Below are 24,947 nucleotides of genomic sequence, written 5' to 3' on the forward strand. Positions count from 1 at the left end.
TTGTTAAGAGTTTGATTTCATGTTGATAAAGACAATAACTGTATAATGCACATACTTGTGATTCTTGATTCTTGTAGAGTTATAGTTGGTATTGATTCTATAGGTGTGAAACAGCGGCGCGGAATGTGCGAATAATTCGATGTGGCTGATGAGCTGTGTAGTAAGTTTCATTTCAAGTTGACAAATTGACACACTGATTGAATATTCTCATGATTTGTATCACGCAAAGTCAACGACTGTTCCGAAGTGTCAAAACATATAGCGATCGCGTGCAAGTGTCAAATTGTTGGTTTTCGAATCACGGTCTGCGCTGGTACTGTTATTCATTACTTATTACTTGATAGTAACAACCATCGACGTATTACACTGTAGCGATTGGGCTGCATGTAATGACAAGACGCGAGAAATGGTTATGTCTTTGGTGTTATCTTGTGAGCGATCGTGGGATTTGTAACCTATTTCACACGTTTTTGAAGTGTTAGTTTGTGAACGCGGCTATTGTTGATATTCGAATCACCGTCTACGCCGGCTCTGTGGCAAACTAATTACCAAAATATTACTTGTGCGTAATTCCTACCTTTGTAACATCAAACCACGAGAGATGGCTATGTCTGACGTGTTATCTTGTGAGCGCTCGTCGGATTTTACAAATATTTCACACCTTTTTTGGAGTGTTAGTTTGTGAACGCGGATATTGTTGGTATTCGAATCGCCGTCTACGCCGGCTCTGTGGCAAACTAATTACCAAAACATTACCATGCGGCTGATTCCTAGATTTAACCAACTATTTCACACCTTTTTACTGAAATTACGACACACCGTCGCAGTCTATACCCGAAAGTACGAATCACCGCCGCGGCCATAAGAATAACGATATATTAAAGTCGCACTCACCGTAAACGTTGGGATCAACTCGAATCGGTCATATATAATAATTTGGGATATATACGTTAACTAAGGACCAATCACGTGACTATTTACCATACCTGATACATATTCAACACCACGCCACCGCAAGCCTATACCCACAACGTTAGTCAAATCATCGACAGCCTATACCTGAAAGGTAACCATGCCACCACGAGTTTTCACGGCACCGTGCCGCCGCAGCCTATACCCGAAAAGGTAACTATGCCACCACGAGTTTTCACGTCACCATGCCGCCGCAGCCTATACCCGAAAAGGTAACCATGCCACCGCAGCCATAAGACACAATGGCACCACACTCTTAGCGAAAAGAGTGGTTATACACACCCCAAAAGGTGGTACACGAAAACAGAACTTACGTAACCCTGCCGGTGTTAATGAACAGAATCCACCCCATTCCTTGCGGTGTATATCGGATATCTCACCCTAGCCATTAGAATTGATTGGGGCGGAATTTCAATATATACACCCCACTTGAAATCCTGCATCTTCTTCCAAATGGCACGCTATTGCAAATAAACTTTCTTGATTGCATATATTCTATATCAATTGAACCATAATAACATAAAATGGAAACATATTTCGTGAAATAACAAAAACAGAGATCCCAGCGACGGAGAAAAAATTCAACTGAAAATACTGCTCGAAGAACATCGCCCATGTAGTATTGGGAAGTCGCCTCCTCCAGGTTTCCGAAAAACACTCTTGTACGGCGAAGGCTGAGTCACTATCTTCAGCAAGAACTTGTGGCATCATCCTGAAATCAAAATGCATATTCACAACCCAAATAACAGGCACATATGCTAACATGCATAACTTAATGAAAGACCATAAAAATAGAAGCCATTACAAAGTATATATATTTTCACAAAGTACTTACAAAAACTCAGATGTTACACTTGCTAAGGAATTGCAGCACAGACTGTGGTCCGATAGGGTGAACTTACCGCTATAGGAAACATGTTCACACACGATCACTGTATGTGTGGGCAATTAGGCATCGACAAGATGGAAATTGATGGATGGTTTTCATGCAAACCGCATGTAACAGGCAGACTTGGACAACTAGAAAACGTTCCCTTTTTCCAAATTGGATTGGAATTATATTACAACTACAAGTTTTTTTTTCGAATTAGAGTAGAATTAAAATTTGAGCTACACAGTTGGAAATTAGATTAAAATTATAATTCTACCTAACAGTTTTTTTCAAATTAGATTAGAATTAGAATTACTGAAATCGCCAAAAGTTGAATCAAACTCCGTTATCATCAAATCACAGTTCATCTTATGAGCATGAGAATAGCAAATGTCTGCACACTGTACAGTAGGGGTGTTAAAAAATGACTTTTTCTTTCAAATCTACTGGCTACTTGATAAAATTGTTAGGTTACCTAATTGAAGCCTGCACACTAAATTTGGTTTGATTCCAACCAGTAGCCGCATTGCTACAGGAGAAGAAAGTTTTTTATTTATTAGATGAAAATGAACGAAAAAGATTTAAAATTTTCTGTTCACCCCATTAAATTGTTAGGTTGTCTATAGCAACAATGCTCAACCGATTTGGCTCAATTCCAACCAGTGGAAGCCGAGTTATTGCCGTCACAAAATTTTGGATTTGAATAAAATAGTATTTACGGTGAACGATTCTTGAATCATTTATGACTGTTGTGCCCACCGTAAATACTATTTTATTCAAATCCAAATTTTTCGAAATCAATAACTCCGCTTCGGCTGGTTTGATTTGAGGCAAATTTGGTGGGCATCGTTTCTATAGACAACCTTACAATTTCATTGGTGAACAGAAAATTTTGAATTTTTTTACTAATTTTCAAATAATAAATAAAATAACTTTCTTCTCCTGTAGCAAAGCGGCTACTGGTTGGAATTGAACCAAATTTGGTGTTTAGGCTTCAATTCCGTAATCCAACAATTTTACCAAGTAGCCAGAAGAATTTGAGAATAAAGATTCATTTTTAACACCCCTACTGTACAGCAAGCTTGGCTTGTTTCGCACTATACAGTTCTCCTGTAGCATTTCCAGGAAAACCAGACATTAGATTAGACTTAAAATTAGATCATAGAAAGATTTAATACATTCGATTAGAATTGGAATTAGAGCATAGAAACATTTCACAAATTAGAATAGCTTCAATTAGGATAATTAGACAACTAGAATACTAGCAACACCGCCTATATCAGAAATAACTGAATACATTTTTGAAGATTCTTTCTGTTAGTAGTGTCACATGCCATTAGTAATTTTATATTAGTCGCGAAGATTCATGTCGCAATTTTCAAGGTAGAATCCTCTGAAAATCTGCGTACCATACTTGACTATTTTTCCAACATTTCGTATTCTACTTCCACTTGGCGTAGTTTTGACTTGTATTGGGAACTGTTGCATCTACTTGTAATCGAGTATAAATTGAAGTTGGTATGTTTACATCGACTTGAGTAGCAACGCTGGTAACTTTGACCATCTCTGCTTCGGTTTACCTCATAGATGCGACTACGAAAGTTGACATCAGGTGTCATTACTAGGGCATTTTTTTTTTTGACATGTCAAAAAAAGTCAAAATTAGGTCAAAATTCAAGCGTTAGGTGAAAATTTGTCAAAATTGTTTACAAAATTTGTCAAAATTGTTTACAAAGTCAAACATTTTTTGACCTCTGCATTTCGTTTGTATCGTAGATTTTGCGCTGTCGGTGAACTTATCATTTGATATTTTACAGCTTGTAGCCTACTTTATAGGCCTACCGTTGTAAACGGACCATCGTCTGCTCATTGTGAATCATAAAGGGTCAAATGAAACAAATATGGACATGGTTTTATGGTCAACGTACCACAATATCCTAGCTGAAGCAAGAATGCTTGGACCTTGCATGGTTCTTATATCAAGAAGCGCAAGCTTAAAAATTGTGATATAGACAACATTGTCAGAATGAAGCAACACGGTTTGTCACCAGCAGTGTGCACACAACTTGAGTGTTGTCAGCCAACAAATGCTGCTGTTGAACGTTCTTTCTCCGTTCTTGGCAAGCTACGTAGTAAGGACAGACACTTTCTACCCGAGAATGTAGGAAAGGATCTTTCGTTGTACTACAACAAATTTTAATTATTTCCACCAGAATACGTAATGTAACTACTGGAATTCTTCATAGGGCCAGATTTCGTTAAAATACTAGTTTTTCATGTAAAAATCTGTCAGTTTTTGAGCCAAAAACGTTTTTTCAGGCCAATCTACTTTGTAAGGACAGACAGTTCCAACCAGAAATGAAGATAAGTAGTACAATTTTAACAATATATGCGAAAACACCTAATTTGCATACGTGAGGTCAAAATTTGGTCAAATTTCAGTTTTTTAAGTGAAAAAAGGTCAAAATTTAGATTTTTTAGGTCAAAATCTTCCATGTTTTAGGTAAAAAAAAATTGCCCTAGTCATTACCAAAGTTGTCATACCTGCTGGCTTGATAACGAGTCTTTCAGTTTTCGTAGCAAACTTCTAAACTCGGTTAGTTCCTATGATATAATCTTGCTCTTGCAGCATGCAGTCTTTAAGCAGCATCCTAAAATTAGAAGAAAATCAGAGAAAGAGATGCATGGACTTGATATAAATTTGACTACTTGGTATTAATGCAAAACACGAAACGTTTTCTAGTTGGGCAATATTGACTTTCAGAATGGATTCAAAGCGACCGCAGATACAGGTCTGATTAGAAAACCTTGACTTGCCTTATGCATGGAAATTAGCAAATTAGCTGGATGATAATGATTACCTTGCAATTTGTGCTGTTTGATAACGATCCATCACTGTTTCGCAGCATACGGTTTTATGGTTCAATGCGACGTCGACTTGGTTGAAATGCCCTGACATGATCTTGTATAGTAGCATCCTAAAATTGAAATAATAACCATGAGGTATAAACGTTTAGTTGGCAATTTGGATTGGATTCTAAACTCATCTGATATGTGCGCTGGGGGTCTTCAAAAATGGATTTTTTTCTCAAATCGTACTGGCTACTTGATAAAATTGTAAGGTTACCTAATTTAAGCCTGCACACCAAATTTGGTTCGATTCCAACCAGTAGCCGCATTGCTACAGGAGAAGAAAGTTTTTTATTTATTATATGAAAATGAATAAAAGAAGATTTGAAATTTTCTGTTCACCCCATTAAATTGTTAGGTTTTCTATAGAAACATTGCTCAACCGATTTGGCTCAATTCCAACTAGTGGAAGCGGAGTTATTGCCGTTGAAAAATATTGGATTTTAATATAATAGTATTTTTACGGTGACCGATTCTTTAATCAGTTATTACTGTTGTCCCCACCGTAAATACTATTTTATTCAAATCCAAATTTTTCGACATCAGTAACTCCGCTCCAGCTGGTTTGAATTGTGGCAAATTTGGTGGGCATCGTTTATAGACAACAATTTCATGGGTGAACAGAAAATTTTGACTCATTTTAATATAATAAATTAAAAAAACTTTCTTCTCCAGTAGCAATGCGGCTGCTGGTTGGAATCAAACAAAATTTAGTGTGCAAGCTTCAATAAGGTAACCTAACAATTTTATCAAGTAGCGAGTAGAATTTGAGAATAAAAAGTCATTTTTGAACACCCCTACTGCACCGCAAGCTTGGCTCGTTTCGCATTCTACAGTTCTCCTGTAGCCTTTTCAGGAAACCCAGACATTAGATTAGAATTAAAATTACCGTAGACCATAGAAAGATTTCATAAATTCGATTAGAATTAGAATTAGAGCATAGAAACATTTCACAAATTAGAATAGCTTCAATTAGTATAATTAGACAACTAGAATATCTAGTTGTCCAAGTCTAGCAACACCACCTGTACCAGGAATAACTGAATATATTTTTGAAGATTGTTCCTGATAGTAGTGTCATATGCCATTAGTAATTTTATATTAGTCGCGAAGATTCATATTGCAATTTTCAAAGTACAAACTTCCGAAAAACTACTTACCATACTTGACTATTTTTCCGACATTTCGTATTCTATTTCCACTTGACGTAGTTTTGACTTGTATTGGGAACTGTTGCATCTACTTGTAATCGAGTATAAATTGACGGGGTATTTCTACATAGACTTGAGTAGCAACGCTAGTAACTTTGACCATCTCTGCTTTGGTTTACTTCATATATGCGACTACGAAAGTTGACATCAGGTGTCGTTAACAAAGTTGTCATACCTGCTGGCTTGATAACGAGTCTTTCAGTTGTCGCAGCATACTCCTAAACTCGGTTAGTTCCAGTGATATAATCTTGCTCTTGGAGCATGCAGTCTTTAAGCAGCATCCTAAAATTTAAAAAATAATCAGAGAAAGAGATGCATGGACTTGATTTAAATTTGACTACTTGGTATTAATCCAAAACACGAAACGTTTTCTAGTTGGGCAATATTGACTTTCAGAATGGATTCAAAGCGACCGCAGACACAGGTCTGATTAGGAAACCTTGACTTGCCTTAGCCCAGTGGTTCCCAACCTTTTTCGACCCATCGCCCCCTTTTCAAGATCAACACCGATCTTCGCCCCCAAAATTTTGTGTACCGAAAATTGGGCATACAAACTGTATCACCGGCGGGTTGACTAAAAAAAAAAGGTCAAATTTTCGGCTCGATGTCTAATTTGACACACTTTTGTAACTAAATTTCCGTGGGTTGACTAAAAAAAAAGGTCAGCCGTTTTGACGCGTCATCGCCCCCCTATCGCCCCTTCCTATTTTCGCCCCCCGTCGCCCCCTTTGTCCATTTTCGCCCCCCTGTCGCCCCCTTCGTCATTTTCGCTCCCCTAGACTGCCAAATCGCCCCCTGGGGGGCGATATCGCCCACGTTGGGAACCACTGCCTTAGCCTATACATGGAAATTTGCAAATTAGCTGAATGATAATGATTACCTTGGAATATAAGCTGTTTGATAACGATCCTTTACTGTTTCGCAGCATACGCTTCTACCGTTAAATGTGACGTCGATTTGGTTGAAATTCCATGATATTAGCTTGTATAGCAGCATCCTAAAATTGAAAAAATAACCATGAGGCATACGGTAAACGTTTAGTAGACAATTTGGATTGGATTCGAAAGGCCCACGACATCCGAAATGTTTACTGATGTTGTAGCCTTGACTTGCTTTATGCTTGTAAATAAGCGAGTTAAAGTACAATTTTGTAACTATCCTACGCATAGTATATTACTCACCAACAACATATTTGATTTCACATTCACAGAGTAAGAGTCTGCTACTAATAGCAATCAGTCCTTGAATCTAACAAAAAGCAGATTTGTGCATATGCACAGATCGTGTGTATGTCATATCATGAGTCAAGAAGTGCATATATTATGATTTGTTTATATTGATCGAAAGGATAGTTTGATAAACTTTGGCAAGGCTATGTTTGCCTCTTCATATTGGTCAAAACATTGAAGACCCAGCTAATCCGTGGATTTTTGCACACCGAGTTGACCGCAGTAGTGCGCATTGCTACTCAAGCAATAGATGTCAATTTCTACTCAATGACAAGCATATAGAAGTGGTTATGTCAAATCCATGTCAAGCTGCTTCAAATTAAAACAAATATATGAACAGAACTCAGAGAAGTAGTTTCAAAAGAAGTAGTCTGGTTGATGGGTCACATACTCTTAACAGATAGTCTGAGTTGGCCACTGCAAAATATGTTCAATGAGGTAAGCCTGTTCCTAGTCAAGTCTCTCATATTCATAGTGATAGCAATATAGCATCGTCATATTTTCACCCATGTCATAATATCATTAACATTTACTGGCCCCAATTTACGGGTATCGAAAGCTTTCATCTAATGTCCATTGCTCACCTCAGATACCATTGCTTCATATGCTTCAGCCCTTTGCTGTTTGTATGTTACACTTGTTTTCTCATGAGGAGAAATCAATAATTTCATTCTTCAAGAGCCCCAAATTTGCGATCTTTGCCCATGCAAGTCTGAAGTAGAATAGATAATATGTTTACCTTCCTACCATAACATAACATAATATATAATGTGTATATAGCTCAGTGATAATGACAGGGTGATAGGCCTATAAACATAGCTCACCATAGTCAGTGGCTGCATAGTCAGTGGTAGGCTACCCTTTACACTTAAACAGGTCGTGATGTGCTTTGGTAATCAATATAACGACAATCGAGTCGATTTTTTTTTCAATGCACTTACAAACGATGTCGCTCAAACCCAAATTACCGTAGTTTATAATCATAGCTAATGCTGGACCTGTCAACAGTATCTCCATTAGAGACATTGAGCTACTGTGTCTTGGAGATTGGTATCGGTACTGGTGATACAACAATTTATGTGAATTCAATGTATCGTCACTACCGGTACGTTTAAAATTCCAACTTGCTACATATAATTCTGTTCAGTACAGCTGCGACACTGAGTAACAGGAATCGGATCTGTACTGGAAACGCAACGGAACAAATGTTCTTTACTACAATAGTACAGATACGAAATGTAACTCACCATCCAGATATTTTCAATCTCGAAAGAGGCTTTCTTCACAGATTCACGACGACTAATACGGTCAGTCGATAGCCAGTCTGGTCTCTTAAGCGCGGAAATACGGCACATAACGAAACATTTTACATAGCTGTAGCCAAACATAGCAGCAGCTGTTCTGGTGACGACGGTTTGCATATTCCATTATGATGTGACAATTGACTCACTGATGTAATAACTATATTGAAGTTAAGGATCTCCGGAATATTTGTATGTATACTATAATTGATTTATCGGAAATATGGATTTGATAGCTGTGAAGCTGCAGATTGCATCATAATAAGCTTCAAAAAGTCTTGCAGTACTAGATTTATCTTCATAGATCGAACCATTGATACGATCCGAAAGCTGTATGCGAATTGTCGGTTAGGCTTAGTGTGCAATTCATAAAGCCACCAAATAGTGAATAACACATCAATATAGATATGAAAATAACCAGGAAACTTTGCCCAATTTAGTCCCTCTTTCGCCCAATTCAATGATTGTTCCGTGACGTAACCTGGTGTTCCATTCTAATTTGAATTCTTGCTACGCCCATATTGCGTACTGCTCTTATAAGTTTGTGGCTGAAATTTAACTCCTTCTAGTATTCCCAGCTCTAAATACCCTTAACCTGCACTATATTGTGGTTATACACTAATGCTGTGCGGAATAGGCCCGACATATTTTGTACATATAGGCTACGTACAATGTACAATTGTGCATTTGACGTGACATGAAAGAAATTATAAACCAGTATCGTGACAACTTCATAGTGTGTCGTATTTTTGCCACACACTTGAGATACATCGGTCACACTATAGTAGACAGGGTGAAATTTCAGCCAAAGTACGAGTACCGCAGTGCACGATAAATGTGAATTACAATATGATATTGCGGACTTAGCTATTATTCATTCATGTCAATGTAGCACACGAATGTTATACAACGAATGCTTATTTGTCACTGAAGCTGAAACTATATGCGTAGGCGAATTTATTTGATCGAACCGGGTTAAATCCATAAAAACTGAACAATCGAACATTGCCGAAGCCTACCCAAGAAGCCTTAAAGACATGGACAACAATAAAGTGGGCGAAAACACGCATTTTCGGTGGATAATTCAACCCCAAAGAGAATATGTCCTACACGACCTACAGTTAGACACAGCAGAGAAGTTCTCAAGTGCCCATACAATGATCAGTACAGTGATTCGACTGAATTTTTAACAAGAATGCAGACTTGCCGCACCCCTGCCTGCTTAACCAGGCTTCTGACCGACACAGACTTAAAACTTCAACAGTCAAGTTTTGTGGAAGCGGCTAGCGCGGATTGAATCCCAAACTTCATATTTGTCTGACAAAAGGTGTAATCTTTAACAATTCACCCCAAATGCCAATGCTTGGGGTGTATATCTCATGGTATATGTGTGTAGGGGTGTGTTCGGCTCATTTCCACCAATAGCTTAGGTGTAAATGACAAATTTAGTACCCAATAGGTGTGATGACCCAAAACACACCCTACGTTAGGGTGTGAATTGCGAAAACACACCATTTTCGTTTACAGTGCATGCCACCCCCGCCATAAGACATAAGGGTCACCATGCCACCTCCCGGTTTCTCGGCACCATGCCACCCCGCCCATAAGAACCCCATTGCAGGTCGCGACCGATTATACTAACTACTCTCGTATATTAGACAGACCGTCAGTCACGTTACTACAACAATGATAGATTTTCATCTCGTTGCTGGTAAGCTTCGTTCATCATATGTTAGTAACAAGCATATGCACAAGGTTTGCGTCACATGGATAGAATACTGTCAATATTTCGACTTCACTTCGTCATCGCGTCAATTGACGTTGGCTGATGATAAGCCGAAAAGTTGAAAGCTTGAAGTACAATGGAATTAGCAATATGAAGATATGGTTGCTGAACGAGATAAACCAAACTTGTTATCAGCGTCATAAGTTTTTAAATAGCTCTGTGGCCCGCCGGTCGAGAAACACAGTCCAAGAGATCTGTTCGATTCTTCACAAATTAGTATAATCTATCTACTATCACCAAAAAAACAAAAAACCTGTTTACGTTAGTGACGATTGTAAGGAGAGTGGTTTGGGTACCTGCTTTGTTATTGGGAGACTACCTCAAGGCCGCGCACCGCAGTGATTAGTATAGGAGATCTAATTTCATATCAAATTGAAGGTATCCTAAATGCTAGAATCTGAACTTACCTATTGTTGACATCACCGCCAACACGAGGAAACAGCGTATAAGCAACATATCCCTCCTAGTACGTCGGTGAAATCGACGCTGCCTAATATGAAATGAATGAAATTTCCTTTTAAAATTCGACCAAGAATGGCCCGGGCGCAACTGTAGACGATGCAACCATATGAGGAAGTTGCATTCATCAGCAGTTGTGAGATGGCTTTTTCCGCATTTTTGCGAATATAGCACTTGAAAGAATGGTCGACTTTATTTCGGAAACTGCAATAGATTATGTCTACTGATTCGCTATGCAACATGTTGGAATATCCCAAGCGGGCGTCGTATGGAATTTTTAACGTGATTTGTTTTAGTATACGAGTAACTACCTGATGTACAACTATACAATCTATATTGGAATTACAATTGTATTGCTATTAGATGTTTAGTAAATATACCATAGCCTTAGTTAGGCCAATGATTATACTTTTAAAAATTCACAGAATTAGGCCTACGTATATACTTGTTAATGTTTTGAGATTTAAAGTATATTTGGAAGGTGGTTAATTGACACAGAGGAGATATGATCGTATGGGTGAGAATCCCAGCATGTGTAATAATACTGAAATACCAATTCGTTACGGAGTAGGCTATATTACACACAGTGCCGTCGTGAAAAAGTTAGACTATAACTATTCGCCAGTACATTGACGCAATACACGCTGAGCACTCGAGTTTTTCAGGCATCAGAATAAATTTTATGAGGAATTCACCCATTCGAAATACAATAGAATTGCGATACAATGACGCAAAAAAGGACCGAGGTAGATGATGTAGTGGATATATTATTCAAACATCTGAATGCTTGGCCTTAGTGCTGGAAGAGGTACCAGAATAAGGTATACGTGTATAGATATCAATAGATGCAGTGACGTGCGGTCCAATGAGGCAGGTGAGGCAGTGCCTCACCTGTCGTCTGGATGAGTAAGTGGAAATTGTGAAACCCCTCCATGAGTCGATGATTATATTGGTGTTACTCATCCACGTTCATAAATAACTAAATTTGAACATCTTTTTCATCCAACATCATCAATTTACATCATTATTATCAAAAATACACCGCGAAAAGAGAGGTGAGGCACAGGTGAGGCACGGGCGCATCGTGTCTCATCTGCAACAATGCAATTAATCATAACTAGCTCGGAATTCTTAATAACTGGTATCAATGAAACGCTATGGCCACACTGATTCCGGAAATCTAAATATTAACAGTGTCAGGGCACCAGAACCCCCAAAAATCGCCAAGGAAGGTGACCTTCGCCTTTATTACAGACAATGCCATCGTAGAGAAACAATGGATAGGTGAGGCACAAACGAATCTGCTTCATGCACTATTCGCTAACAATTGGACAATCGAAACATTTTGAAACGCGCTATCGATTTCGGAATCCAACAGTCTTGTAGAAATTATATAAGAAGCGACGGCCAATGCGTAATGCGAAGCTAATACATTCCCTTATACTTATGTAGCTGTTATGTATTTTGCATCCATAGCTACGTTAAGTTGTGGTATGTGATAGCTACTTGCATAGGCTTCATTGTCGTTGTTCGTGTCCTTTGTGCTGTGTTCGACTGCAATCCCTTTAATCCCTTATTGTGGTATGTGATAGCCATAGCCATATACCTACAAAGCCTGCGTTGTTGTTTGTGGTCAGTGGTGCCACTCCTAAACCAGGGCTTCGGAGCAGCCGTAAATTTGCATTGCTCCAGCTCCGGCTCCGGAGCTTTCTTCTATCATACATCAGCTCCGGCTCCAGCTCCGGAGCAGCATTATTACCGCTGCTCCGGCTCCAGCTCCGGCTCCGGCTCTGAAAACTATCGAAGGTGTCTGTCTATATCAGGGGTGAGCAACCCGCGGCCTGCAGGCCATATGTGGCCCGCGAGAAGGCTTTGAGTAGTCCGCGAGCTAATTTCCCATTATATTATCGAAATTATGTTATATTATCGAAATTGAATTGCTCAGATTGTGAACTCGCTAGGCCAACCAAAAATATGATTAGTCTGGCCGCGGCACTTGGGATGTTGATGACTGGACTAAGATATCAGTTTCGACGCATTGGCAGATCCAGGGTCCAGTCACATTTTTAGTAAATCGTCGTCTATTACAATAAACTAAAAAAGCACTTTACTCCGTGTCACAGCATTAAAATTCTGATGCGACGTTTTAACACTGGCACTGTACTCATTGCCATTAGGCCATACAGCTCAATTCAATCTTCAAATGTGCGATTATTATTGAACTGTAACTGTAGTAGGGGCAAAATGGGCGGATATAACGACGTGATAAATAGAAATTCGATTTGTACCAAATGGCCTATGGTTTGACGTTCGATATTGGTGCACTCGTTACCAGTCCATCCGGTGTCGATCAAGGTTATCGGAATAATATTTTCCCGTTGAAATGAATCGAATAATCGAAATAAACACTGTTTGTACATTTACAAGTTTACGAAACAGATGATTACAAATTGGAAATCGCGTATCAAGTCAGTAGTTTGTCTCCAACATAGAATACCATGGGGTTTTGGCCTACTCTTCTGTCATTGTCATCCTCTATTTAAGCTCGAAAATCCTTACTGGAGTGAATAACAATGATGCGCAGTAATGAATTGCAATTAGCATGCATAATTGTATACTCGCAATAACACTGTCCACTTTCGCGGCCCGACTAAAGGACTATCACGAAAAAACGAGTATTTGCTTATCCGATTCATATAATAGCAACGATGAGATGGAATTTCTCAGCTCGTGCTCGTCATATCGAAATGTGCAACGAAATCACGTTTTTGTAATCTCTCCCTTTTCGCGTAATACATAGTGATCATTATTTTCGAACCGTATACAATTGGCCAACAAGGTTGTGCTGCGATGAAATTGCGGGTATGCCGAATACCCACAATATTGACAGGCATATGTCGCATACCGAGGTTCGGCTCTCATGTATGAAAATTGAACATTGAACATACGACTGCTCTACTATGAAATGGACATGGTTAGCGCCAAAGAGGAAAAGATTCTTGATTTGGCGAAGGTTTGCTGTTGAATTCGGTGAACTCGGCAGATATGGTTATTGCATATATAATAGCATCTTATGAAATACGTCGGAGCCGGAGCTACCGCTCAAATGACTGGCTCCAGCTCCGGCTCCGGCTCCGGCTGAATTTTATATAGAGCTCCGGCTCCGGCTCCAGCTCCGGTCAAAATGCACGGCTCCGGGGCTCCGGCTCCGGGCTCCGGCTCCGGCTCCAAAGCCCTGTCCTAAACACTGGATCTAGTGTATTTTGACTTGACCTAGTGCATTTTCCTTCGAAATTCGGCAAATCTAGTGTTTTTTCACTGAAAAAAATTTAACTGAGGACGTTTTTTTGATGTTCTTCGAATAATTTATACTGGAAGGCCTACTTGAAGAGATAGTAATTATTATTTGTCTGAACTTGCCCATTTAGCACAATAGGACCAGTCCTACATGTATCATAGAATGTGGAATTGCAACGGCTATCAGTGTGCAAAGAAAATGCACTCTATACCCGCTGCTGTTGTTATTCACATTTTAGGTCTCTTTATCAGGTGCTTTACGTGCTTGCGTGCGTGTTGTGTATGTATTTTTTGGGGGGCGTGCCTCACCAGCCATGAACCTCACCGCACGTCACTGAATAAATGTGATCTCCGTATAGCCCTCTCCGGGTCTGCAGCAGTTAGGGTTGCATTTAAAACAAACAGTGTTTGAAAACTCTTTGTTTTTAAAACTTTTGTTTTAAACAATGTTTTAAACAAATGCCTTTTTAAAAAATGTGTTTTTTCAAACATTGCATAATCATGCCAAAATTATTTAAATACTTCCAGAAAGAATGTAGTATGAGCCTTCAGACGCTTTGCACCCAATGTAGTCGACGACGTAAATACGATATCGAGTGGCTGGAACCCTCGAAATCGTCGGCGGTTCGACGATTGTGTTCTAAGGTGGACCAGTGTGTTTCTATTAGAGTTTTTGGCGTGAACCGGTGATCGGGTGAATCACTGGCACAGTTTTGTGCTTTGGAAATTACATCGGCTTATTCTAGAACCTCTTGCCAGACTATTTCTTGACAATTGAACGCGAACGTGAACTTTACGTTCACACCATTCCCCAGGTGAACCTCAGAAATTTAGAGGTTCACGTTCACAAACGAACCTTGGTAGGTTCTGCACAATGAAACTTTTTCATATACTACAATTTTCACTTCATTACAACATCTTTGGTTGTAATTTATAGCATTTCAGCTGCGGGCCACACTATGCATGGCGCTGGCAGCATAAAAAAATCAACACTAAACTAGCATGCACCTTGACGATCTCGAAAATTTTGCTTGCTGTGTTACAAACGTTTGCTCGAAATATCCAGCTTTCCGTCCATGAATATCGATAGCGACTCTCTGCTGTGAGCTTGACCCGCAATCACACATCATCAAGAGCGAAATGCACTATACATGTAGGTAGTCAGCGAATGATGCATATTCAATCAATCAATGGAATTGATATCGTTGTCTAATGTAAAAAAACTAGCGGCCGTACGGAGTCAATCTTGATTTGATATGTTTATTGTTTCATAAAAACTACTGCTGTATAACTTGTCAATGGGGTAATATCAGTAGCAAGTACAGAAACCTGTTTTGTACTCTGCTCAATATCAGCAATACTCAGACGCCGAATGCATTGTCCGGCCTGGCCTAGACCGTTAAGGCATAAGCTGATATTCCCTTGCACGTCCTCGTCGAAATTGGTGGCAACGTGACGCGAGATATTGATTTTTATGGAATTATTATATCATTTGATTACCCCAGTTGAAACGTCAATGTGTAGGCCTACTTCAGCATTCTGACATTATGTAGCCAGAGTCGTCGCTAGGTATCGTGTAGGCCTACAATGTACATTGTACATTAATATAGAACACTTATGGTTATGACTTCTCTGAAATGTAAGGTTGAAATAAGCAATATGACGTCACCATGTTCAATTGTTCATGTTCTCGTTCAGACAGAACGTTTCAAAAAGGTTCGCGTTCACACGAACCTGAACCTTTCAGAGGTTCACACCATCCCTACGATCTACTACTCTCTTCTCGACACAAATAAAAAGAACTATAAATACCTGTACGTGAGTTATTTAGGTGAATGACGACTGTAAGGATCATGATTTTAGTACCTGCTTCGTTTGGGGAAACCACCGTAAAGACGCCGCAGTAATCAATAGAAAATCTAACTTCATATGTCTAATTAAAAGTATCCTGAGTGCTATTCTCTAAACGTACCTACTGTTCACATCACCGCCAGCACGAAGAAACAGTGAATAAGCAACATATCCAGCATCGTACGTCGATGAAATCGACGCTTCCTAAAATCAAATGAGTGAAACTTCCTTTAAAATTCAATCAATAGAAAGTCACGGCGCAACTGCAGACGATGCAGCCATATGAGGAAGTTGCATTCATCAGCAGTTGTGAGATGCTTTTGTCCGCATTTTTGCTAAAATGAAACAATGATCGACTCCATTTGGGAAATTGCAATAGATGATCAAATTCGATACGGAGTTGGTTGACTATGTGTTGGCTGCCGAATATATACATAATGGAATATTCCAAGCAAGACATCGTTTAAAATAGTATACGAGGAACTTCTCGATTGTCACTCAATTACGTTTACGATGCTTAGTGATACTACTTAATTAACTTCCCTGCGTTAGGCCTAGGTAGCCTACAAGACACCTTTATACAGTATAAAATACATATACGTATACACATACATGTTAAATGATTAAATATGTAGGACTATACAATAATACATGTTTATTGCTTATGTTTAGAGATTCAAAGTAATTTAATATAATATGGAATATATAATATAGAATGTGTGGATGAGAATCCCAGCATGTGTAATGTTACTGAAACACCAATTCGTTGCGGGGTAGGCAACTAAACGCAGTGTCATCGTGAAAAAGTTAGTTAGTAATAGTATTTGTCAATGCATTCACGCCGAGTGTTTATACCCTCGGGGTTTTGAGGTATCATAATCGTTTCTATAAGGAATTCATCCATTCACAATACAATAAAATTGCGATGCAATGAAACAATAAAGGACCGAAGTAGATGAAGTAATGGAGATATCAATCAAACACCCAAACACCTATACTTTGACCTCATTGCTTGTCAACATTTTGTGCACAATCCTCGCTTTATTTGTCAACAAAATTTCATCCGCATAATCCTACAGAAAATTGCTTTACAAAGAGAAATTGAAGATATGTAGCAACATTTTGTTCCGATATGCAACAGATAGGCCACGAGTTTTGGCCACCAAATGTCTCATTGAAAAGACACAACTTTTCTGTCGTTTTGATTTCAACTATAGTTTCACTTAAACCCTTTCGGCCAAATAAATGTGGGGTTTTGTACAAGATCTTCTGGTGCTTGCGTGGCCACTGGCCAGGTCTTTATAAGAACCATCCAGCACTCCTATTGAAAATACAGCGTATTTTCCGCAAGTCAAAAATGCTTGCTGGCAGCAATCCTCAAGATTACCGGACCACGACCTGACCTATCGATCTTGCCTTCCATGACATGCCACTCTATTTCTTGTCGCTTGCATTTTTTCATACTATCTTCTTTACTTTTCATTCAGTGTGCATTAGGGCTGTTCAACAATAAGTTTTTTTCTCGGATTTCAGCCATTCACTGATTAAATTGTCAGGTTGCCCTAAAAAACGCTGCATACCAATTTTGTTCAATTCTAACAAGCATACGACTCCGCGGATCCAATTAAAATTTTCAATTAATTAGAAAATATATTTTTTTAATTTTCAAATTTTTCTGTCAACCCCATGAAATTGTTGAGCTGTCTTCCAAGGCCATGCAAAACAAATTTGAGTCAATTCCAACTAGTAGAAGCGGAGTTATTTGAGTTTTTCGCTGATAATTCTCGGATTATCCCCCGATCGAGGACGATCGGCGACTGAAATTTCAACGACTACTTCACCTCGGAGTAAAAAGCGTACAAGTACGGCACACGCGCGTCAAGTCAACGAAGAACAAATACCAGGACGGAATACAAGAAAAAGCATTGCTCTATTAAGTATGCCGGAACCCAATTGTGGAACAGCATCTCGTAGGCTGCCCGACAGTCGTCAGACATGTCCTCATTCAAGTCTATATACAAGCAATTTCTTTCAAATGAATACCAGTAGGCCTTCCGGATTACCGGACCACGACCTTACATATCGATCTGGCCTCCCGCCACATGTCACCTCATTTTGTCGCTTGCCGTTTATATTCTCTGCTTTACTTTTCATTCAGTGTGCAATGTGCATGCCTCTTCTCTACTACGCCTATAGGCCAAGGGGGTCTCTGATTTCGAAGACTACTCCAAGTCGTTTCGACACCTTCTAACTTTTCATTGTATCGCAGTTTTGTGGTGTTTTGAAATGATGAAAATATTAATAAGCTGATACCGATACTGATACGCACGATCTGTGCATATGCATACCCTGAGTGCATGATGTGCATTTGCCGCTGGACAAGGAAGGTGCAGATATAGCCTTGTGCGAATTTCTAAGTCTTTCACCACCACTCCATGCCACCCCACTAGGCCTAATGCAGGGGTCGCCAACTCAAAATAGGTCGCGGGCCACTTTCCCAAATTCCTGGAGGCCGCGGGCCGCATGACATCAATATCGATATAAAAGTAGGCAACGCAGTTCAACAACCACGTCTGATAACTCTACGTTATTACAACGCTGTGCTTTCTAACATAGGCGACGGTTATAGTCACCACAAAAGAACTAATATTTTATTGAACAAACACAAATACAACAAAAAGTATCATGATCATGAATGTCATTATATTTTGAACTATGAGCTGTACACGATACCTGACAATGACAACACTCTTTAGCCGCTAAAACAGGGGTGGCCAACATTTTTGTAATTCACGGCCGCATTTCGCGTACTCATGTAGCCTGCGGCCGCATACCGGTGGTTAGTCGTGATAAACTAGCTGGGGCCAAATACCCACGTTATCATGTCCATGTCCATTGCCGGTACACTCCGAACTAATCTATATGCACATATCGGCTTACTATGCGCGCCAAATCGTTAGTAGTTATGTTGTAAAGAGCCACAGAGAACCAATCTGTAGTCGCGCCAAGCGCGAAAAATTTTTCATGTTCATGAGTGAATTTCGTCAATAAATATTAGTATAGTTTCACATATTACTATAAAATATTTATCCTTTCTCGGCCAATGTGATCAGATTCCCAGATACAGCTGATGCAGGGGGTATCTGTGAAAACTTAGGGTTGTTATTACAAGTGTCGACAGCCGCATAATTTTCCTTCTACTGCTGCAGATTGGCCACCCATGGATTGAAGAATCAATATTGGGGTTAGCTATACACGGTAGGCCTACTTGCTAGACAACTATCTCCTCGTAAAGCATGGTCTTTTGGAGCGCCCGAAGTCGTTTTGCAGGCGTCTCGGTCTTGGCAGTGGTGGGCCATTGCACGTCAAGGCAATATGCCCATTCGTACCAGCAAATTCTTCATCCATGGAATGATATTACCATGCCGAAGCCGTATCAACTAGTGAGTAATAGTGATAGTGGGCACATAGAATGGCTCACTTTGAAAAACAACAACATTATGTTTCAACTGAAATCAATTTTAGCGTTTCAACATGATTTACTAAGCGTTTTTCTGAATTTTTTTCAAATCAGGTCGCGGGCCGCAAAATAGGACCTCGCGGGCCGCATGCGGCCCGCGGGCCGCGTGTTGGAGACCCCTGCCCTAATGCATGAGCACCAAGCGGGGAAGTCAAGGACATCAGTGTTACTAACCAGGTTACCGGCCGGGGGTCGAACTTGCGACCAACCGATCAAGAAGCAGGACGCTTCACCATTGCGCTATCTTGTCGGTCAAAATGTTCGTCTGCGGGTCGCATTTCTAGGCTACTATAGGGTTGCCATACGTCCGGACTTTCCCGGACATGTCCGGAATTTCACTGTTCAAACTAGCGTCCGGGAGGAATTTCTAAAATAGGCCAAAAGTCCGGAATTTTGACGTAGGCTCATAATTTTTTTTCGTAAATCAGCATAAAACAATATTTTGGGGGGAATATATATGCTGATGTATGATGTTTTTCTTCGCGCTGCGCGCGATTTACTATCACATTTATTGATTTTTATATGGAGACTATCAACCTCGCAAAAACTGCCATAAAATATAAATAAAAACGACCTTCATTTACTGGAATAAGCCTAATTGTAATCGCAATTATAGGAGAACGGTATATTCCTAGAGATGGTTTAGGCCGTTCGAATGCTTTATTCAAAGATAGTGGTTCCAAACGGGGGGGGGGTCTTTTGCCTTTATTCTGGGGTTTGCGAATATGTTGAACGTAATCAGCTTCCAAAATAGCCCGTGAGTAAGTCTGGGCGAAGGTGCTGACTTCTTTTAGTAATCAGCTCGTAAAATTTTTATCTGGGCGACGGAACATTTTCACTACCGCTAACTCTGATCATGACGGCGGAGAGTAGTAGACTTATCTATATAGTAATATATGGAACGACCAATATTATTGACAAAATTTATTCAAATAATTTAACAACCAGATGCATATAGAAACCAGGTTCATATAGCAAGCACCCCCCCCCCCCCCTCCAGGCCTAGAAGTTGCATCGATTGTCCTATAGTGTAGGCTCAAAATCATTGTTTATTTGGGCGCGAGGGGGCTGAAAACATGTACTTCCGGTCCCGGTTACACAACACACAGCCACATAGTCCTGAACCTGACCGTGACCACCTCTGGTCTATGAGCAAAGCTTTGCTATTGTGCCGTCATAACTCAATTTGAAATCCACTAGTGGGCGCTAAAGAGTGTCCGGAATTTGGGTTGCTGAAATATGGTAACCCTTGGCTACTACTGTATAGCTTAGTCAGATTGCTAGGACGGGACTGTTCGGTGCCGATTGCCCACCATTTCGACGACCGAGGATATCAATGTCGAAAGTTACGGTCAAACAACGACGATCATTTTTGACCACCAAGGTTTTGTCGCCGCCGATCTTTTTAGCATCTCACTTTCCCAGATGTATATGCTGGCCAAAACTTCACGTCTTCCCATGTCCCGAACCAAAATGGGTGACCTCGAAATGAATGTGTCTAATAGGCTCGTACTTGCTCGTTGCACACCACTAGACTAATGTATTCCAACGGCCTTCGATGGTATTTTCCAGAGAAACTAGCAGTCGCGCAAATGGTATAATGACATTACAAAGGTCGGCACATTTTTATGACCAAGTCATATTTTCTGCGTGTCTCGCATATTGGCTACTGTACCAAACGCACTGACCTTGGATATGTAAAAAAACTACGCACAGGAAATCGGACGAATTGATTTGCAAGAAATTGAACAAATACTGTATACATATTAACATCACTCTGGTGCCTTATTGGCGACCCAAATTTACACACTTTGCGGCCCATACTTTAAGAACCCTTAAGAATTCTGTAATTATGGTATATACTACTATCTTCGTGCCTCGTGCTAATCGAGCCGGTATTACGAAAATATGATGATAGTTCAAAGAAAGCAAGCAGAAAGTCAATTTCAAGTCCTTTTTCCCGCTGTATGCCTGCCACTACACCCGCTTTCGAATCAGACTTTCGATTACGTAGTATATAGCAGAGTTGGATCAATTGTAATTTGTAATTGAGATGAATGTAATAATTACATTTTTTTCATGTAATTGTAATTGAAGCATTTCTATTTTGTGTAATTATAATTTGATAAAAATTTTCCTCAATTACAATTTCAATTACATTTTTATGGAAACCTGACAATCACAACATAAAATAATCAATCAATCAATGATTTATTTGTCACACCAGTGAAAATCCGCTACGGACCAGGATGACGACGAGGGGCCGCAAGGCCTTAAGGCCTCCGGTGCACAGTCACCACCTAAGACTATTTACATCGGTGTTCTGTGCGTGCCGCGTTATAACGAGATAATTCAGTCACGCTAAACTGTTTCCCATACTTCAGTATAGCAACAGAAAACTTTGTGAATTACAATATAGGCTAAACCAGGGGTTCTCAAACTGGGGGCCTGCCCCCTTGGGCATCTGAACGGGGCGCGACGCTCCAGTGAGCTGAAATCTTTTCCGCGCTTGGCCCGATTCACCTCTGTTTTATGCTTATTGCTCGGTGTATAGTCTGAATTTCGTATTGGAAAATTCTCTCATCAACAGTCATTCATAACCTTCCATACCATCAAACTATGTGTAAGGATTTCTAACTTTCTGGTTTCATTGTGTGCTATAACGATAAGGGTGGTACGAAATATTCACTGTCATAAAGAGGGGCGTGTCTAAAAAAGTTAGAGAACCAGTGGGCTAAATTAAATCTAAATATTTCAAAAATGGATGAACAGCAAATAAACTCTTCTGAAACCTGTGCTGAACCATTTCCTACACCATGGTCAAAGTTTTTTTTAATCTCTGACCACTACCGAGGCTTGTTGCAATTACACAGCAAAAAAATCAAGTTTCCAACTAAGGCTTCATCGAACTTGATCACGCATTTGTAGAGATGTTATCGCAGTCTTTCCTCCAATCTTGGCCAAATTTACTGGGGCTTGGCCCGATTCACCTCTGTTTTATGCTTATTGCTCGGTGTATATAGTCTGAATTTCGTATTGGAGAATTCTCTCATCAACAGTCATTCATAACCTTCCATACCATCAAACTATGTGTAAGGATTGCTAGCTTTCTGGTTTCATTGTGTTCTATACCGATAAGGGTGATACGAAATATTGACTGTCATAAAGAGGGGCGTGTCTAAAAAAAGTTAGAGAACCAGTGGGCTAAACTAAATCTAAATATTTCAAAAATGGATGAACAGCAAATAAACTCTTCTGAAACCTGTGCTGAACCATTTCCTACACCATGGTCAAAGTTTTTTTAATCTCTGACCAGTACCGAGGCTTGTTGCAACAACAGCAAAAAAAAAATCAAGTTTCCAACTAAGGCTTCATCGAACTTGATCACGCATTTGTAGAGATGTTATCCCAGTCTTACCTCCAATCTTGGCCAAATTTACTGGGGCCAGAAACTTTTCGCACCCTAATGTTCATCAAATGCAATCCAACAGTTTCCGAGCAAGTGGAAATGTAAATGCGAACCAAAATATTGTAATTCTTAATTATCAGGAGGTTCTTTCCTTTTGTATTTATTTTAATTTTACTCACCTTATCGGTATCATCCTTATCGCTGACGCCTTAACAATTACATGTCATTATCCTGACTCAGCTCTGAGTAGCCTAATCGTTTGATTACATTTCCTTCACTGTCCTGTAGCCTACTCGCTGTTAGTCGCTTAAACCTTTGGTTCTTAACAGTCGCTTGAAAAAATTTTCTGTGCTTGTAGTTTTCAGTAGTACTCATGATTAGGTATAGTTCGAATACACTCGAGTTTATTTTTTATATTAAAGAGTAATCTACATATCAGGAATGAAACATGAATAGCTTCAGATTGTTGCTAATTACGTCACTACGGTTTTCAAAGAACACCTCTTTACTGAATAGTAATTGTAATTGTAATTATAATTGTAATTAATTACATGTTTAACAGTAATTGTAATTGTAATATGATATGTTTAGCATTGAGTAATTGTAATTGTAATGTAATTACATTACAGTCGGTAGAGAGGTGTTCTTTGACAACCGTAGCGACGTAATTGGCAACAATCTCAAGCTATTCAATATTCCTGCTTCATTCATGATACGTAGAATACCCTTTAATTAAAAAAAAATCGAACATATTCGAACTATTCCTAATCATGAGTACTGAAAACTACAAACACAGAAAAATGTTTCAAGCGACCGTTAACAACCAAAAGTTAGAGCGACTAACAGCAAATAGGCTACAGGACAGTCAATGAAATGTAATCAAACGATTAGGCTACTCAGAGCTGAGTGAGGATAATGAAATGTAATTGGTAAGGCGTCGGCGAAATTAAAATAAATGCAGAAGGAAAGAACCTGCTGATAACTACGAATTACAACATTTTGTTTCGCATTTACAATTTCACTTGCTCGGAAACTATTGCATTCGATGAACATTATTAGGATGCGAAAATGTCTGGCCCTAGTAAATTTGCCCAAGATTGGAGGTAAGAATGGGATAACATCTCAACAAATGCGTGATCAAGTGTGATGAAGCCTTGATTGGAAACTTAAATTCATTTTTGCAATTGTTGCAGCAAGCCTCGGTACTGGTCAGAGATTTTAAAACAAAACTCTGACCGTGGTGTAGGAAATCGTTCAGCACAGGTTTCAGAAGAGTTTATTTGCTGTTCATTCATTTTTGATATAGTAAGATTTAGTTTAGCCCACTGGTTCTCTAACTTTTTTAGACACGCCCCCCCCCCCCCCCCTTTATGACAGTGAAATATTTCGTGACCCCCTTATCGTCATATCATACAATGAAACCAGAATGTTAGCAATCCTTACAGATAGTTTGATGGCATGGGAGGTTATGACTGTTGATGAGAGAATTCTCCAATATGAAATTCGGACTATACGCTGAGCAATAACTATGAAATGGAGGTGAATCGCGCCTAGCGCGGAAAAAATTTCAGTTTACCGGAGCTTCGCGCCCCCAGGCATGCCTCCCAGATTGAGAACCACTGGTTTAGCCTATATTGTAATTCACAAAGATTTCTGTTGCTACTCAAGTATGGGAAACAGTTTAGCATGGCTGAATTATCTATAGTTATAACGCGGCACGCATAGAACACCGATGTAAATAGGCTAATTATTACAGGTGTACTGAGGCCTCAAGGCCTTGCGGCCCCTCGTCGTCATCCTGGTTCGTAGCGGATTTTCACTGGTGTGACGAATAAATAATTGATTATTTGGAACACATATACTATACACCTGATTTCCCGGAACATGTGCAACACGTCCCATTTCATGTTTCCCCATGAAAAAATCGATTTCTTTCATGTGAAGCACTCTAACTTGAATCCTTTTTTTCCTCATCAATTATTCTCTCGTATTAAATGCACTCCTACTGATTCAGCATATATCTAATTACTGGGTTTAGATTTTGTCCGTTTGAATTCATTGTGCAGCCAAATTCCTCAAAGTTCAACACAATCACAACATCGGGATTTGGAGATTGTAGCAATTTCACCCC

General features: G+C 39.5%; 2 protein-coding genes across 8 annotated transcripts in view; both read right to left on the reverse strand.

Moving 5' to 3' along the window:
- Nucleotides 1-24,947, reverse strand: part of LOC145458993 (uncharacterized) — a 190,242-nt gene that overhangs the window by 158,839 nt on the left and 6,456 nt on the right. The gene's annotated exons all lie outside the window — the stretch shown is intronic.
- Nucleotides 1,142-9,474, reverse strand: LOC145459023 (uncharacterized). Of its 7 annotated transcripts, XR_013921257.1 has the most exons (7): nucleotides 8,441-9,088; nucleotides 7,778-7,905; nucleotides 6,845-6,961; nucleotides 6,140-6,246; nucleotides 4,705-4,821; nucleotides 4,388-4,494; nucleotides 1,210-1,684 (listed from the first exon to the last, which is right to left on the reverse strand). XR_013921257.1 is itself a non-coding variant. In XM_080337601.1 (5 exons), the coding sequence occupies exons 2-4, from the start codon at nucleotides 7,795-7,797 to the stop codon at nucleotides 4,431-4,433; spliced, it is 201 nt and encodes a 66-aa protein (XP_080193727.1). In that variant the 5' UTR covers nucleotides 7,798-7,905; nucleotides 8,441-9,471; the 3' UTR covers nucleotides 1,142-1,684; nucleotides 4,388-4,430. The 7 variants fall into 7 exon arrangements, 6 of the variants coding, with proteins under 6 accessions (XP_080193727.1, XP_080193723.1, XP_080193726.1 ...); XM_080337601.1 differs by lacking the exons at nucleotides 6,140-6,246; nucleotides 6,845-6,961 and having other exon boundaries at nucleotides 1,142-1,684; nucleotides 8,441-9,471; XM_080337600.1 differs by lacking the exons at nucleotides 4,705-4,821; nucleotides 6,140-6,246 and having other exon boundaries at nucleotides 1,146-1,684; nucleotides 8,441-9,123.

The sequence above is a fragment of the Botryllus schlosseri genome, chromosome 16 (genome assembly GCF_051294905.1).
Source record: "Botryllus schlosseri isolate E-star chromosome 16, Bs_hap1, whole genome shotgun sequence".
In the NCBI taxonomy this organism is placed as follows: Eukaryota; Metazoa; Chordata; class Ascidiacea; order Stolidobranchia; family Styelidae; genus Botryllus; species Botryllus schlosseri.

What these genes read in the sequence shown, in the direction of transcription:
- LOC145459023 (XM_080337597.1), bottom strand. Translation starts at nt 7,797, where the DNA reads ATGAAGCAATGGTATCTGAG. An exon ending in ATGAAGCAATGGTATCTGAG is followed by an intron (nt 6,962 to 7,777) that starts GTGAGCAATGGA and finishes TTTCAATTTTAG; the next exon opens with GATGCTGCTATACAAGCTAA. An exon ending in CAAACAGCTTATATTCCAAG is followed by an intron (nt 1,685 to 6,844) that starts GTAATCATTATC and finishes TTTTGATTTCAG; the next exon opens with GATGATGCCACAAGTTCTTG.